The sequence below is a fragment of the Octopus sinensis genome, linkage group LG1 (genome assembly GCF_006345805.1).
Source record: "Octopus sinensis linkage group LG1, ASM634580v1, whole genome shotgun sequence".
Lineage (NCBI taxonomy): Eukaryota > Metazoa > Mollusca > Cephalopoda > Octopoda > Octopodidae > Octopus > Octopus sinensis.
Window position 1 is genome coordinate 117,466,450 of NC_042997.1, and position 18,777 is coordinate 117,485,226.

Consider the following 18,777-nt stretch of genomic DNA (forward strand, 5'->3'; position numbering starts at 1 on the left):
AGATGAACCATTGCCCTTCCATTGCGCGCGCACACGCGCACACACTCACACACACACACACATTCATACACCCCCTTTTAAATACACACATATATTCACACAGATCTGAAACGCTGTTTGATTTATTTTTCAGCGTACAATTTTCATCAACCCACTACCAAGTATGACATCACTTCTTCCTTCCTTATTCATCTATCACCCCTTCCTTCCTCATTCATAAACACAAGAGTATTATTATAGTAGATTTTCTCGGTAACCATGGGAACTATGAAAAATACAAAGCCCAGCATCACCACCGGATCATTCTACACATCTGTGTAATTTTTCGCGCAATTCCACCAAGCCGTGAACCCCAAGAACAAGAAAGAATAGCCCATATCAAATTTATATATATAGATATATATATATGTAAATATCTACATGTACATATATGTGTGTGTGGGTCTGCGTGTGTGTGTGCGTGTGTGTGTGTGTGTGTGTGTGTGATTATCCGCTAGCCTCTAAAGCTTTTTCTTATTATCTCACTGTTTATTTACTCGTGTTCCTTTCTGTTGAAGAGCGTAGGCTCGAAACGTAAAAGACTTTCTCACATTCCCGAACGTTAAGCTGATACACCTGTTTATTGTTTATACACCTGTCTTCGTCTTTTGTTTTTCTGACGCCATACTGAAGCACCGCCCTGATATATATATATATATATTATATATATATATATATATATATATATATATATATATTGTTCCTTCTCCAGCCATCCCTGGCTCATAGGGCCGGTTTCCCGATTTCCTTGGACGGAACGCCGGTCTGTCGCAGGTGAGCTGCAAGATGCAGGAGCAAAGAGTGAAAGAAAGTTGTGGCGAAAGAGTCAGAAGAATTTCGCCATTACCTTCTGCCGCATGGAGCTTAGGTGTTTCGCTCACACATCGCCCGGTCTGGGATTTGAACCCGCCATCCCTCGACCGAAAGTCCGCTGCTCTAACCACTAGGCCATGTGCTTCCACATATACATACATACATGCATACATACATACATACATACATACACACATATATATATGTATGTACGTATATATATATATATATATATATATATATATATATATATATATATATATAATATATATATATATATAATCACGGCCAACAATAGACTTAAACTTAGAAATAACAGCATTAATAGAAGTTATAATATAGCTGACCATAGCATGAAGAATAATAATAAGCCTGATATTAGAAATAGAAAGGCTAAACCTGGAAACAAAACATGTAATTGTCGTAATAGAGAGCTATGTCCCTTGAAAATATTCTGTTTAAGGAGAAATGTTGTATATAACGTTGAGGTTTCAACCCTTAATGAACCTAAAAAGATATACATAGGATGTACGACTGATTTTAAGATTAGATATAGGGCACGCACAAATTCATCTATCAATCCCGAAACAAGAAATCCAACCACACTAGCTACCTGCATCAATAAATTAAAACTGTGCAATAAAGAATTCAGTCTAGATTGCTCTATCATAACGAAAACCACACCATATAATCCACACACTAAAAATTGAAATTTATGCGCGATGGAGGCGATCCAAATGCTCCGTGCCAACTAAAAAAGCTTGCTTAATAAGATAATCAGCCTATAAGTATTTTAATCTAGTCACAGTTCATATTTTGGATTCATCTTAAAATACTATTGTATATATCGTCGTAATGTATCTTAACCCATTCGTGCCGGTCGTCCGTTGAAACTGACTCTTAATTTATAAGGGTATAAAACTTGACGCAAATTCTTATTTGTGTATGATCTATATCAAAGAATCTAACATGTTCTTAACGCGTATGCCGTCTGTATCAAACGGATTTCAATGAAATATTTTTCAGCTACATTATTTACATTTCATGGATATTTGTCTTCGTTGTGTTTGTTATTAACACAACGTTTCGTCTGATACACCCTCCAACCTTCACGAAGGCTGGAAGGTGTATCAACCGAAACGTTGTGTTAACAGCAAACAAGACGAGGACAAATATCCGTCAAATGTAAATAATGTAAATAATGTACATAAGTCCTCATCTCTTAAATATAGAACTGTATTTTTCAGTTGTTATTTAGGTCAAAATAATAGTACCTGCGAATTTTCAAGTAATTTCATTCACTAGAAAAATTTCGGCATGAATGGGTTAACCTGTAACTTTAACTCATTATATCATACACATGAACAGCTAAGCATTCGTTTTTAAAAAATTCTCCAACTTTTCAAGACTCCTAAAATTTTAATAACTCTTTGAATCTCTTAACTCTGATGAGGGAAGTATGGATAATTGCTATGGTTGGAGTTAGCTCACCCATACCAACCTATATTTTCCCGAAACAGCCGTTAAACTTTACACTTATTCAGGATTCCTCTTAAATTATTTTATACTTTTTTTATACTCATTGATTCTAATTCGGACATTCAACCTTGCAAGTACATCTATGTATTTATATTTATTTGTTTATATGTTTATAAATTTTATAGATTCATGAATTTTTATATATTTATAAATCATTGTGTATTCATATATTTATAAATTTTAATGAATTTTTGTCATGTCCTTATATGTGAACGTATCTATGTATATTTTGGAGAATTTCGACAATTTGAAATGGATTGAATGAATACATACAAAGAACTTTGAAATTTGCTTCGCTCCTTATTTTGACTTTCCTGAAGCTCCATTACACCACTAATTAGTTGAGGTGTATAAAGTGGGCAACTATACCATTTTCTTCTTCATTATTCTATATATATATATATATATTATATATATATATATATATATAGTAATTTAAGATAGGTTGGGTATATAATAATACCACTTATTAAAATCAGAGCCGTTGCTCCAAAAACCACCATAAAAATATGATAAAGATACACACGTGCAATGAACATTTCAGAAACAGGTTTACCTCTGCTTTGAATACATAGATAAGTAATACATATTTCAATATCAATTGATTTCATGCTGTGTTGCGATCTTAAACAGTATTCAACGTCTATTTCTAAAATATTCACTACGCTACCTCGTGTGCGTTCTTTACTTTAAACGTCCCGCTCCGTTTAAAAGAAACTATCGTAAGCAAGAAAAAATTTAATAAAGTCGTATTATTACCGTTATTTACAGTAATAATGTGTGTGTGTATATGCATTTTCGTCGGAAAGAGAACAGACGTATAAATAGTCCAACTAGAATAAAGTCTGTCGACATTGTTCTCTGTGGATGGTGGTGATGAATTTTCAACAAACTTTTAAATCCGTTCCATATCATAAGACAAGATTTCTTCGTGGATGCAATGCATAGTTTCTGTTTATGTATAACACGTAGCTATGGTAGTATGCCTTGTGTGATGTAGTATAATTCACTACGTTCTCTCGAGCTTCGAATCCAACTCCATGTTTTCTTCATCCTGACAACAAAAATTTTCAAAAAATTAATGATAAATCAACAAACAAGGAATCTACTTGATTACTCGAATAGCTGAAAATAGCACCCAAATATCCTTCTCATACTCTATCATCTTTATAGAAAAAAAAACAGGGAAGAAATACATTTGATAATACAGATCTAGATACACTTGACTTAATAAACGGATGGTTATTTCGTTCGTGCATATAAAGATTAGATACATGTAGAATGTTATATAATTTTATTTCAGAGCAATGGACATTAGTTGAGTCAGCAGGCCGTTCTTAAATTCTTTCGTCCTTGTTACTGCTATTTCTGCTCCTTAACGATGCATTCTGTAGTATGAAAGAAAAAATTAATTCTCTGGACACTATTGTCTTTGAGTCTTAGCACTCAAAGGACCGGCTTCTCGGTTTCCATGAAGTATAAGTGACCGAGATTACAACTTTCCTCTTTAATTGGTGGCCAATCCGTTGTAGAGTTACTCATTTACAAATGAGCAATTTGAAATGAAGTATTGTACTCAAGAACACAACGCACAATACATCCATCCATACTTGAATATTTGCTCTTTTTCTCTCTCTTTCTCCCTCCCTCTCTTTCACTTTCTCTCCTCCTCTCTTTCTCTCTCTCTCTCTCTTTCTCTGCTCGTGCAATGTTATCAACATAAATATTGGTTTTTACATAGACACAAACCCACAAATTCTGCGAAGATAGTTGTGAACCTCAATGTATGACTGGTATTTAATTTATCGATGAATGAGGAATAAAAAAAAAGCACAGTTCTATATTTAAGAGATGAGGAATTATGTACATTTATTTATATTATTTGCAATTGACGGATATTTGTCCTCCTCTTTTTTGTTGTTACCACAACGTTTTGGCTGATATACCCTCCAGCCTTCATCAGGTGTCTTGGGGAAATATCGAACCTGGATTCTCATTCCTAAGGTATTTTTCGATATTATTATTGTTATTATTATTATTATTATTATTATTATTATTATATTATTATTATTATTAAGTAGTTTCATATTTATAGCGTGCTTTCACTTCACTACCGAGCGCAGCTCTGTGTGCCTTGGGTATGTGCTGTGATTTGTTGTGATGCTCTGATGGTTACTGTATTGAAAGTGTTCTGCGTAGGATGTGTGCAGTGCTTAGTAGTGCAATTTTCTGTATGTTATATGTGTTTGTAAGTCCTGGTGTTTTTGTTACGTATTTGTCTAAATATTTTTTTATCATGCCTAATGTACCTACTATGATAGGAATTGTTTCTGTTTTTAGATTCCACATTCGAGTTACCTCTATTTCCAGGTCTTTGTATTTCGAAAGTTTCTCCATTTCTTTTAGAGACACGTTGTCATCTGCTGGTATTGATACATCAATTAGGAAGCATTTTTTCTTCATGATCTCTGACAACTATATCTGGTCTGTTGGCTTTAATTTCTCTATCTGTGTGTATTAGCATATCCCAGAGTATGGTTGCTTTCTCGTTTTCTGTGACCTTTTCTGGTGTGTGCCTATACCGTCTTTTTTCTGTTGTTATTCCATAATGTTGGCATAGCTTCCAATGTATGTAGGTTCCAACTCTGTCGTGTCTGTGAATATATTCCTTCTTAGCCAGGACTGGGCAGCCAGAGATAATATGATTTATTGTTTCTTGTCCATCTCCACATATTCTGCAGTTACTTGTTATATTTCTTTTCATTACATGTTTTTTGGTAATTTCTTGTGGGGAGGTTTTTGGTCTTGTGCAGCATTTAAAAATCCCTGTCTCTGCTTTGAGTCCTGAGCTTCTCAACCAATGCTGGGATTTTTCTTTGTCTAGTTCTTTTGCATTTAGTTTAGTCCAGTGTTTGCCATGAAGGGGCTTTTCTTGCCATCGTTTAATCATGGTTCGTTGCTGCTCTAGTTTTAGTTTGGATTTCATTTGTTTTATAGCTTTTGTTGTGTTTTCTTATTATTATTATTATTATTATTATTATTTGTTAGGTGGTATGATTTCTTGTTTGTATTTGTCAGCTTCCTTAAATACTTGTTTTGCTCGTGTTTTGACGCTATTTGTATCAGTTTTCCTTGCTTATTATTATTATTATTATTATTATTATTATTCAGGTCACTGCCTCAGATCGAACTCGGAATCTTGTGGTTAGTAGCCTGCGGTCTTAACGTAGTGGTTAAAAATGCGGGCTACTAACCCCAAGATTCCGAGTTCGATTCCAGGCATTGACCTGAGTAATAATAATAATAATAATAATAATAATAATAATAATAACAACAACAACATTGAAGAATACCTTAGGAATGAGAACCCAGGTTCGAACTTTCTCCAAGACACCTGATGAAGGCTGGAGGGTATATCAGCCGAAACGTTGTGTTAATAACAAACAAGATGAGGACAAATATTCATCAAATGTAAATAATGTAAAAAAAACAGTCGGCATTTGAGCTCTGAACTAAGTAAATACAACATAACATTTAATGTCCCGTTCTAACGATTTTGACAGTCCATTTCGCTTTGGAAAGATGGAAAAAATAGACGACATAATTATGAATGAAACTTATTTTATTGATCTCGGGATGAAAGATAAACATAATACCGGCAAGATTTTACCCCAGTCTTCGAAATGCAGTTAATGGTGACTTCAATAACGTTGTCTCAAGGGCATACATTTTATTGTGGAGGTGAAATCAATAAAACCGACCACAGTGTTTTACTGGTTTGGCAGGGGTCGAATATTGAAGGGTAGATGAAGGTAACTAAAATATAATACGGCTTCACTTTCCCCTTTACTAGTAGTATTCATGCATTATGCAAAACTACCAGAAATAAAATAGAAAATAAATAGCTTTCTGATTCTTCCTTTTGGATGAAAAACGTAGATGACTGAAATTTTAACTGGTCCTTATTTAATCGACCTCAAAGTGAAGACAGACAAAGGTACTCTACAATCGGTGTGTGAACCGAAGTACGTAAAATGTTGTAAATTCTACAAAATATTGTCTGACATTCAACTAATTCTATTAATCACTGACCCTTGCTTTTTATTTATTCCATCCATCCATTTGCTCCACTCACTATTCCTGGAAGAGTTGTTAGGGTAGTCGTCAGGCACCCTCTTCCATAAGGTTCTATCAGAAACAAACGTCACTACACTTTTCAGCTGAAATCCCACGCGTGACCAACTGAATCTATGCATTTTGTCAAACCATCTCATTCTTGATCTGCCCCTAGGTCTCCTGCCAGTTGGCTCAACTTGAAGAATCTGTCTTTTGATTCTTCCCTGTGATATTCCAATTATATGTGCCTAGTATTTTACCTGTGACCCCAATACGAAGTAGTGGCTCAACTTAGGGAGACTCCCTGATCTCCAAGCTACGCACCCTGTACAAGTAACGTTACTCAAGAAATCCTTCGGGCGATTCCCATTTCGACCGCATATATTCACGATCGTACTCTTTCAGTCATTGTCCAACATGTGTAACGCTTCTTTTATGATTATTTATTCTTCAAATAGCCAAAACGTTTTCTCACCTTTATTGTTGAAATGGCTCTACTCCGAAATTTCTTCCGTGCACTGGATGGCAAACAACAGCAAACTTTCTCACATACAGGAACAACGTATTTTTGGTTAACTTCATGCGGTTTGTAGAAAACTAAAATAAAATATTGACGAACGTTTTGTTATGTGTCCTATGAATGCTGTATAAATAACTTAATAAAATTGGAATGAAGCGATTTAGTGATTCTATATAACTTATACTACAGCAAAGTATTTTAAAGTCTATAATGACTAGAAAATATCAATCTCAAATTATTTTCATAAAAATCTGAGTTTTATGGACCATTTTTCCTCCAGTCCTCAGCTTCACAATCAATTCGCAAAACGAATTATTATTCACTACGATATCTGCTTCTTGTGTTCATCTTTGAAATAGTCCATCTCTTTCTTACTTCTGGTATACATTAAAATAAACAAGTGTAATTTGTTCACACTTCGCAAAAGCATGGTGTACGCGCATTTGGAAGAGAGAAATCAATCTGAAGTGTCATCGCAGCAAGTGTAGGATTCGTTACAACTACAACCACCACAACATTGTGTTATTGCGGTCATCACTAAGATATTTCAAGATAACTAACGCTGGCTTTTGAAGGTGTATTGCTAGGCAAGTGATGTAATCTGAGACCGTATCTTGAAACTGAAACGACCGCAGCATGGAAGATACATATTAGCCATTCAAAAGTACATAATGTCATTAATTTAAACGTTAATGATTTGTAGGCATGGGGTATTTCATTATGCAACCATGGTATACTATAAGGTACATTAAATGTTTTTTTTATAAGTCAACACCACGTCCTACTGCGTTAGAAGTGCTCTTTACATTAGTTTGTTCAGGTTTTTTCCACAGAAATTATAGCCAGCGCCGACTTTTTGCTACAACGTTTCGTATCGAGACGTCAGATGTAAACAATGAAAATTGAGGCAAAAATGGGTAACGAGTGTATATGCCATATTTCGGGGGGGGGGTGCTTTTAACACTGCTGTATGCAGTGACTATATTATTTCTTTACTGCCCACAAAGGGCTACAAACAGAGGGTCAAACAAGGACAGAGAAATGGATTAAGTCGATTATATCGACCCCAGTGCGTAACTGGTACTTATTTAATCGACCCCGAAAGGATGAAAGGTAAAGTCAACCTCGGCGGAATTTGAACTCGGGACGTAACAGCAGACGAAATACTGCTAAGCATTTCGCCCGGCGTGCTAACGGTTGGGTGGGGGCACAAACACAGACACACACAAACATATACACACACGCACATACATATATACGACCGGCTTCTTTCAGTTTCCGTCTACCAAATCCACTCACAAGGCTTTGGCCGGCCCGAGGTTATTGTAGAAGACACTTGCCCAAGGGACTGAATCCGGAACCATGTGGTTGGAAAGCAAGCTACATACCACGCAGCCACTCCTGTGCTCACTCATTTTGTCTTCGATCTCATTGTTTGTTTACATCTGACGTCTCGATACGAAATTTTGTAACAAAAAGAAAAAAAATCAGTGTTAGCTATAATAACGTAATACTGCTATATCCAGTGGCTATATAAACAATATGTTCGGAGACAAGAGTGGATAGATGGGTGCTGATGAAATGGCAAAAATCCCCGAAATGTGGCAAATATATTCATAACCCATTTTTGTCTTCGGTCTCATTGTTTGTTTACATCTGACGTCTCGATACGAAATTTTGTAACAAAAAGAAAAAAAATCAGTGTTAGCTATAATAACGTAATACTGCTATATCCAGTGGCTATATAAACAATATGTTCGGAGACAAGAGTGGATAGATGGGTGCTGATGAAATGGCAAAAATCCCCGAAATGTGGCAAATATATTCATAACCCATTTTTGTCTTCGGTCTCATTGTTGTTTACATCTGACGTCTCGATACGAAATTTTGTAACAAAAAGAAAAAAAATCAGTGTTAGCTATAATAACGTAATACTGCTATATCCAGTGGCTATATAAACAATATGTTCGGAGACAAGAGTGGATAGATGGGTGCTGATGAAATGGCAAAAATCCCCGAAATGTGGCAAATATATTCATAACCCATTTTTGTCTTCGGTCTCATTGTTTGTTTATATCTGACGTCCCGATACGAAACCTGAACAAAATTAATGTAAAGAGTATTGCTAACGCAGTAGGACGTGGTGTTGACTTATAAAAACATTTGATATACTTTATAAGATATTATGGCTGCATAACGAAATACCACGTGCCTACAAGTAATTAATGTTTACATACCGGCCACAGGAATGTGTTTAACATGTAAATTGTTATATCCAATAACTTAACACCGCTGTATGCGGTGGCTATGTAAGCAATGTGTTCGGAGGCGAGTGCTGGCTATAATTTCTGCAGAAATAACCTTAACAAAACAGCTGACTTGAACATGTATCATTTGTTATATGGCGTCAAAAGTTCCGTCGCACGAACTGCGACCAGGTCACTGCAACCAGCACAGTATGTAGAAACGTTGAATCATTACAATGTTTTATAGTTATTCATTTATTCTGTTAATTGTTTCAGCCACCTGACTGCGGCCATGCTGGAGCACTTCCTTGAGAGGTTTTAGTCGAACAAATCGACCCCAGGACATATTGCTTATTCTATCGTACTTATTCTATCGGTCTGATTTACCGAACCGCTAAGTTACAGGGACGTAAACACACCAACACCGGTTGATAAGCGGTGATGGGGGAACAAACGCAAACACAAAGACATACACATAGGTATATACATACACACATACATACATACATTCATACATATATATACATGTATATAAATATATGTATGTATGTATGTATGTATGTATATATATATATATATATATATATATATATATATATATATATATATATATATATACATGCATATATGGGTACAGGACGTCACCAACGGTTCAAACATGAAATACGTAGACAAACGGGTTAAATACATAAACAACGAGAAAAAATGGAAAACAGGACAAGTAAACACAGAGAAGGGACCCTTCATCAGTTGTCAGCTCTCTATCTTCTCCTCATTTGGAGCATTCAACGACAATATGAGTCATCAAAGACAGTTGCTCCCATAAATTCTAAAATAAAATTTAGGATTTATGGAAGGTCTTAGTTGGGAACAAAAAAAATAGACAGATAGATATACGTGAGTCATCTAAGAGATCATAAGTCAAGGAAAAGATGCAATCGTATATCTGTCGGTATAGTAGGTATATTATCCGAAAATATAGTTTTAAGTATCCATCATGGCTAATCTTACCAACCGGTTTCGCGTAAAGAATACAATGGAGTGTTAGGTCCGATTATATAACTTTACGCTCATCAGTGTTAGCCGATATGTGACCGCTCTCTGTTCAGAGAGACATGAAACCGATTGGTAAGATCAGCCGTAATTGATACTTAATACTATACATTTCGGATAATATATATATATATGTGTGTGTGTGTGTGTGTGTGTGTGTGTGTGTGTGTGTGAAGGCGCGTGGCTCAGTGGTTAGAGCGTCGAGCTTACGATCGTGAGGTTGTGAGCCCGAATCCCGGACCGGGCTGCGTGTTGTGTTCTTGAGCAAGACACTTTATTTCACGTTGCTCCAGTTCACTCAGCTGTAGAAATGAGTTGCGACGTCACAGGTGCCAAGCTGTATCGGCCCTTGCCTTTCCCTTGGACAACATCGGGGACTTGGAGAGGGGAGGCCGGTATGCATGGGCGACTGCTGGTCTTCCATAAAAAAAACAACCTTGCCCAGACTTGTGCCTCAGAGGGTAACTCTCTAGGTGCAAACCCATGGTCAGTGTCTGACCGAAGGGGGTCACCATCACCACCATATATATATATATATATATATAGATATATATATATATATATATATATATATGTATGTATATATATATATTATTTATTATTTATTTATTTATTTATTTATTTCATCATGGTGAAATCCTTACACATCTTTTCTCACTCGATTTTTTTCATTCTCTCGCGGATTTTCCCCCCTTCTTAATCCCTTCTGTCGAAGAGCGTAGGTTTGAAACGTCAAAAACTTTTCCATTCTTCCCGAGGGTTAAACTAATACACATGTTTGATGTTTCTTCACCTGTCTTCGTCTTTTGTTTTCTGTAAACTTGAATTATATGCACACACACACACACCACACACACACACATATATATATATATATATATATATATAATATATATATATATATATATATATAATATATATATGTATATGCGACAGGCTTCTTTCGGTTTCCGTCTAACAAATCTACTGACAAGGCTTTGGTTGGCCGGACGCTATAGTAGAAGACATTTGTCTAAAGTGCCGCGTTGTCGGACTGAACCCGGTATCATGTGGTTGAGAAGCAAGCTTCTTGCCAGACAGCCACGCCTGCACCTATTTCACTAACTTCTGTGTCCTACTTTCGTGTTAGTTTTTTAAGGTTTGTTGGGGAAAGATTTCTTTCTTTATGTGCCATGTCCAGAATATAGGACATAAGCGATCATGTCCTGCTACAAATTCTCCGTTCTTTGTTTTCTGAAACAGTCCCACTTCCTGATGTTTAATACCTCTTTCTTCTAACAACTTCCAACCACTTCGTCAAGTTGCACATCCACAACATCCTTCTACTTCCTCTTCTCCTTTTCTCTTCAATCTTTCCGCTCATCGCTAAATGCTACGGCCCTCTTTCTTCATCACATGACCAAGAAATCTCAGTTGCTTCGCCCTTATCCTACGAAACAACTTCCTATTTTCCACAGCCCAATTCATCACTTGATTAGACGCTTTATCTGTCCGTGCCCTCCTCAATATTCTCCTTAAGAACCACATTTCACAGCTCTTCAAGCAACTTCTCACTTCTGATTTTATAGATCATGCATCACTTCCATACATTAACACAGGGTAGACATAGCAGTTTAATACATGGATCGTGGTCTTGATGCTCAAAGTACGGTTTCCCAAGAGTTTATACAATTTTATCAATGCTGATTTTGCCAGTACTGTTTGTCTTTTGATTTCCTTTACACATCGTTATGTCTTTTGTGTTCAATGTTCCAAAATAGTTGAAGGATGATATTTGCTTAATGATTTGGCTGTTCACTTTCAGTGTGCACTTTGGGATTCCCTTCTTTGTTACTACCATACACTCTGTCTTCTTGAAATTTATGAATAGATGCTTCTTCCCATTTGCTCTGAAGTTCCTTTTTCGATTCTACAAGTAAGACTGTATCATCTGCATATCTTATGTTTGTGATGTTTCTGCCTCCGACAATAAGACCTAACGACGGATTTACTCAGATCTCTTCTGGAAATTTCTCGTCATCATAGATCTTGTTTATTACATCAATCAATTTTCTAATTCCATATTCCTCCAATGCTTTTACCATTTCAAGGACAATTCCATCTAGTCCATCAACTTTGTTTTTTCTCATTTTGATTGCTATCTATACTTCAGATGGCAGGATCTTTATGCTCTCGTTAGAGTCGGGAAAACTAGGCAAGGTTGCTCTCGCATTAGTAAATAAATCTCCTGTATATTCTCTCCATCTATTCAAAATGTCAATCTTCCTAGCCAGCATGGTACCATACTTTGCTCTGATATATCCGGAGTTTGAGCCTTCTGACTTTGTATCCGAGATCTCATTTATCTTCCGATGTACTTTGTATTTTACCGGAAACAGCCTTTCAATTACTTCACTGTTCATTCAACAATGTCTCTTTAGCCTTCCTACACTTCTGTTTAATCAGTTTATCCAGTTCCTTATATTCTTTGGATTTTCCGATTTTCTGTCTCTTACTTATCATTGAAAGGATCTCCTCAGTCATCCATTTCAGAATTTCCTAGGCTGTTCCTACTAAAGTGTTACTCATTACTTCTCAGGTAATTTCCCTGCCATTATTAATCAACTGATTAAATCTGTTCTCTACATTGATGGAATACTCCAGCTACACCTCTGGTCTATTCAGCCGCTCAAAATCCAGTTTCTTTGTAGTTCTTGTTCTCTTCAACTTCTCTAATTTACATTGGTGTGTGCATCCCATTGGTACACAGTCTCTCCCACGGTCTGCTCTTGAGTATGTTTCTGCATCTTTCATTGTTCTTTTAACTGCCATTGATGGAGATATAATCAGTCTAGTGTCTCAAGTTGTCACCAGGGTCCCTCCAAGGGTAACATTCTTCTAGGATGCTCCTTAAACCATTTGTTCGTAATAATCATATGCTTTGCCTCACACCACCGTATTTACCTTCCACGTTGCTTATCTTCTCTCTAATTCCATACTGACCAACTGTTTTGCCATTCTGTCCACGACCCACCTTTATTTTCAGATCTCCCTTGATGATATCAATTTCATCTGACTTGAACTGAGGTTTGGCTTCGTCCAATGTCTCTCTTCTTCTGTACTTTCTGCTGTGGCTGCGTAAACAACTTTGAAGGAAATGTTAAATGGATGTCCATGCAGTTTGGCCAGTAGGACTGCTCAGTAGCCAAGGACATATTTTGCTATATCAGGATCTAACAGTGGTCCTACGCCTTTTCCATGTTCGTTACTGGTTGCATAGATTTCTTGTTAGGTTTTGAGAAAGGGACGGTACTCATAAACTTTGCAGATCCAATGTAACCGTCGAGATTGATACTGTCAAAGTACCATTTAACCTGTTGCAAGTTGACACGTGCAAAAAAGACATGAACAGGAAGGAGATCCTGCAGGATAGTAAAAGAATAAAATAATAAAAGAATAGTTACAAGGAAAAAATATCAGTTGAAGGAAGGAGGCAGTCGCTTACTCTGACTGCAGCGCTTGTCTGGGACTGTATTTTTACGATACCCGAAAGTTGGAAAGGATTTGAACTCAAAATAATCAAAGTCAAAAGAGGACCCTAGCGGTTCTCAAACATATTTTGTCCTACGGAACCCTTTGATACGTGTTTTACCCTCGTAGCCATTCGATGTTTAGGAGTGGCTGTGTGTTAAGTAGCTTGCTTAGCAACCACATGGTTCTAGGTTCAGTCCCACTGCGTGGCACCTTGGGCAAGTGTCTTCTTCTATAGCTTCGGGCCGACCAAAGCCTTGTGAGTGGACTTGGTAGACGGAAACTGAAAGAAGCCTGTGGTATATATGTATATATGTGTGTATGTGTTTGTGTGTGTCTGTGTTTGTTCCCCCCACCATCGCTTTACAACCGATTTTGGTGTGTTTACGTCCCCGTAACTTAGCGTTTCGGCAAAATACACCGATAGAATAAGTACCAGGCTTACAAAGAATAAGTCCTGGGGTCGATTTGTTGGACTAAAAAAATGGTAGTACTCCAGCATGGCCGCAGTCAAATGACTGAAACATATAAAAGAATAAAAAGGATATAATTATATTTAAATATTATAAACAGTTATATAAAAATTTTTTTAATATTGTGTGTATTACAGAAGTATAACCTATTTATTGGCACATAAATTTTAACAACAAAATCTTATATGAACTCCTACAGAAGCTATGGACCCCGGTTGAGAGCCACTGCACTCTCGCAATTTAACAAATTCCCATGACACATGTATACAAGTGTTTCAAGAATAAGAAAATAGAAATATAATCTTACTTAGACTGACGATGGTGCCAACCACAAACACGATCAGAATTGCAATAGGAACATTCATAGTATAAGATAAAGAATACAACTTCTGTATACCGCGGCTGAAATAGAAAACAGACAGAAAAACTTAGCGACAATCACTTTAACATCTTTTCAATCACGTTAGTTTGTTATATACATATATATATATTAGAAATATGTTTCAAAAAGAAAATAGAAAATAGGGACTATACGTGGAAAAGATATGGAGAAAGTAAGATGAAAAACAAAGCGAAAATGCACATTGGATATCAAAAAAATAAAGCCCTTTTTATGAAACGTAGCGATAGATATATGCAATTAGATGAACTGAGGTAGAATTAAGAGGAATAAAATTCATTATTTTAAATAGTTAAAGTGATTCAAAGTCATACCGGTATCGTCAAACGCTGTTCACTGGCTTTGAATGAGCACCGATTTCCATATATATATATATATATATATATTATATATATATATATATATATATATATATATTATATATATATATATATATAGTAACTGAATAGACTCCGAATAGACTATTAAACGGACTCCTGCTATAATCAACAACAGCAAAACTAACAACATCAGAAACGTCAGGTTTACTTACATCGAATATTTTGTTGTGTTTGTAACCATTTCAGCTGTTGTAAAATTGTGTGACGTAAAATGTATTGATATGTTAGTGATAGGACATTGATCAGTTGGTGCTGGAGGTAGGTAAGGTGTTGGAGGGAGTGTACTTGAAAATATCGATCCAAACGCAACCCACAGTGTAATGACTATGGCACAGAGCGTGCCGGCCAGCGCCCCCTGGAAATAATAAGAATGTATTTCAGTGACACAAAGAGAAAAAAATTATAGAGAAAGAATATAGTCAACTGGATAGACTGCGAGTATAACTAAGAGTCACGCTCGGAGTAGAGTTAATTAAAAATAATCCCAGAATAATCTCTCGAGTAAACTTCGAGTTTTGTCAACTTAACCGTCTTTGTATGCAATCATTTGAAAAGACATTCAGTAGGGTTAAATTTGGAGTATCATCCATTGAACAAACTCTTAGGATAATCGATTAAATTGACTCCTAGTATAATCTGTTAATTATGTGTAATAAAACGAATAGACTCACAAAATGGTCAAATAAATAAACTCAGTGTACTCAACTTTATAGACTACCAGTATAACAAATTTAAATCTCTCTCTCGGTATATCAACTCCTGTGCTTGACTGATACTGATTTTATCGACTCAGAAATGATGACAGACCAAGTCGACCTCGGCAGAATTTGAACTTAGAACGTAAACCCGAACGAAATGTGGCTAATCATTTTACCCGGTGTGCTAACGATTCTGCCAGCTCACCGCCTTAATAATAACACTTTATACTATAGGCACAGAGTCTGAAATTTTGTGGGGAGGAGTATAGTCGATTATATCGACTCCGGTATTTGACTGGTACTTATTTTATCGACCCAGAAAGGATAAAAAGCAAAGTCAACCGCGGCAGAATTTGAACACAGAACATGAAGACACACGAAATGCTGCTATGCATTTCGCCTAGCGTGTTAACGATTCTGCCAGCTCGCCGCCTTAAAAATAGCACTAATAAAAAATAATAGTACTTTCTACTATAGGCATTAAGAACCATTTGCATACTGGGGTCGATGTAATCGACTGGCCCTCCCCCAAAATTTCGGGCCTTGAGCCTAGAGTAGAAAAGATTATTATTATTATTATTAAGGTGGCGAGCTGGCAGAATCGCTAGCACGCCGGGCGAAATGGTTAGTGGTATTTCGTCTGTCGTTATGTTCAAAATCCAGAGCCTGGATTTTGAAGGAAGGCGGGCAGTCGATCATATCGACCCAAGTGTTTTATTGGTATTCAATTTATCGACCCCGAAAGGATGAAAAGCAAAGTCGACCTCAGCGGAATTTGAACTCAGAACATAAAGGATGGAATGCCGTCGCCTTAATAATAATAATAATAATAATAATAATAATAATAATAATAATAATAATAATAAAGAATTTTTCCCAGGGTTCTAAATGCAAGAATTTTTCGCAGGATTCTTGAAGCATGACCAGTAAACAAATGTCACCTTAGACTGCCAGCTGTGGACAGCTGACTCTTTCCATCATATCCAGCAAAATAAGCTGTGAGTTTTTATATAATAATCTTTTCTACTATAGAAAAGCCTGAAACTTGGGGGTAGGGGTCTAATCGATTACATCGACCCCAATGCTTAATTGGTACTTAATTTATCAAAAGAATGAAAGGCGAAGTTGACCTCGGTGGAATTTGAACTCAGAACATAACGACAGACGAAATACCACTAACCATTTCGCCCGGCGTGCTAGCGATTCTGCCAGCTCGCCACCTTAATAATAATAATAATAATAATAATAATAATAATAATAATAATAATAATAATAATTATAATAATAATAATAATAATAATAATCTTTTCTACTCTAGGCTCAAGGCCCGAAATTTTGGAGGAGGGCCAGTATGCAAATGGTACTTAATTTATCGACCCAGAAAGGATGAAAAGCAAAGTCGACTTCAGCGGAATTTGAACTGAGAACATAAAGACAGATGAAATACCGCTAAGCATTTCGCCCGGCGTGCTAACGTTTCTACCAGCTCACCGTCTTAATAATAATAATAATAATAATAATATAATAATAATAATAATAATAATAATAATAATAATAATAATAATAATGATAATTTCGAAGTTTCAAGTTATTAAGCATGAATTTGGCCAATGACTTCGGGAGAAAGCACGGTGGCTTCGCTGTCCAAATTCTTTTTCACTATATCAATGATAGTCAGTAACAGAAGCTCACAAACCTTTTTATTTGCCCATGGACAGAGAGTACCAAAAAGTATCATTCCTGTTAAAGGACCCGAAAAGGAGGAAACCAAAGTGTCTCCAATCTGGTAAACATAGAAGGAAGAAGAATAAATGCAAAATGAATTAGACAAATCTAATGTCATGTGTGAAACACAAATTTGTGTGTACAACATTACATAAATAATTATTTAAATTTAATTAACTAATTGATTTCGATCGTTGCTTCTCAATCAAGATAAATTCTCAATATTTTGAAAACAGTATGAGTTATTTCAGGAAAAATACCGCAGTAATTGGCCTATTGACAGTGTATACATATTAAGTATGATATATATGTGGCTATTTTAATTAAATACTGCCTCAATTACATGTTCTGGATTTTTAATCAGCTGGACAGCTTTTCGCAACATCAGAGGATATTTCATTCACATTTTTTAAATGTCAGAAACGATGAGCTCTCGTCAAAGCAAGTGGTTGGCTGCAAGTACACGCCATTAAAGAGGTCCAAAACGGTCGAAATACATGTCATTCTCGCGAGCCGCTGCGGGGATGAATTTTTGCCTCTTTTATATTTATTGTGTTTTTAACACTACAAGTGCGTATGAGATGTTAGTTCTGTACACATACTACAGTAACTGGCCTATCAGCCGTGTATGTGCGTTGAGTATGATCCATAAATAGCTATCTCTTTCTTATGCCCGGAGATCTATCTGATGCTGAAGATAATCCAGGCTTTTCAGCAGTAGTGTGATACAAGCCACGCCTAAGACATATTTTTCAGTTAAATTGACAAGAATAATTGAATAAGAGCAAGAATAACGAGAATGGTAATACAGTATTAATTACAATCCGCTTAACGACATATTGCATCTTTTATATTTGACTTTCCACCTGGTTTAACACCTCCATCAGGTCTCTGGGAGTCTTTCGCGGAGCGCACTCTGTCGCAAGCATTCGGACCGGATCATTTTCCAGCAACCATGGCGGTAGGAGACCTGGATAACATCCGCCAACCAGCAATGGAGATTCTAAAATTGTTATGGGCACCGCTTATGTTTCCTTTCCTGGCTAAGGCATTAAAATGATTAGGGTGTGAGAGAAGAAAGTTTTGATATTGATACCTTTGGAATCTCCATTAACAACACATACTGGCACTCAGTCGGTTTCGACGAAGAGTTGTTCCAGTTGACACCCGATCAGCGAAACAGCCTGATCGTGAAATTAATGCGCAAGTAAGTGGCTCAGCACTCACCAGACACGTGAATTCTTAACGTATTTCTCGGGGAGATT

General features: G+C 36.3%; 1 protein-coding gene across 2 annotated transcripts in view; it reads right to left on the reverse strand.

Annotated features, from left to right (window-relative positions):
* Positions 1 to 1,115: 1,115 nt before the first annotated feature.
* The window catches only part of LOC115212243 (sodium-dependent multivitamin transporter-like), a 106,785-nt gene continuing 89,123 nt past the window's right edge, over positions 1,116 to 18,777 (reverse strand). Inside the window, exons 13-17 of one of the 2 annotated variants that reach the window (XM_029781083.2) lie at positions 17,484 to 17,570; positions 15,242 to 15,444; positions 14,617 to 14,711; positions 6,983 to 7,104; positions 1,116 to 3,445 (exon numbers count right to left, since the gene is read on the reverse strand). In XM_029781083.2, the coding sequence (XP_029636943.1) occupies positions 3,401 to 3,445; positions 6,983 to 7,104; positions 14,617 to 14,711; positions 15,242 to 15,444; positions 17,484 to 17,570 (552 nt within the window). In that variant the 3' untranslated portion in view covers positions 1,116 to 3,400. The remainder of the gene's footprint in view (positions 3,446 to 6,982; positions 7,105 to 14,616; positions 14,712 to 15,241; positions 15,445 to 17,483; positions 17,571 to 18,777) is intronic. The other variant, XM_029781090.2, reaches the window with a different exon arrangement.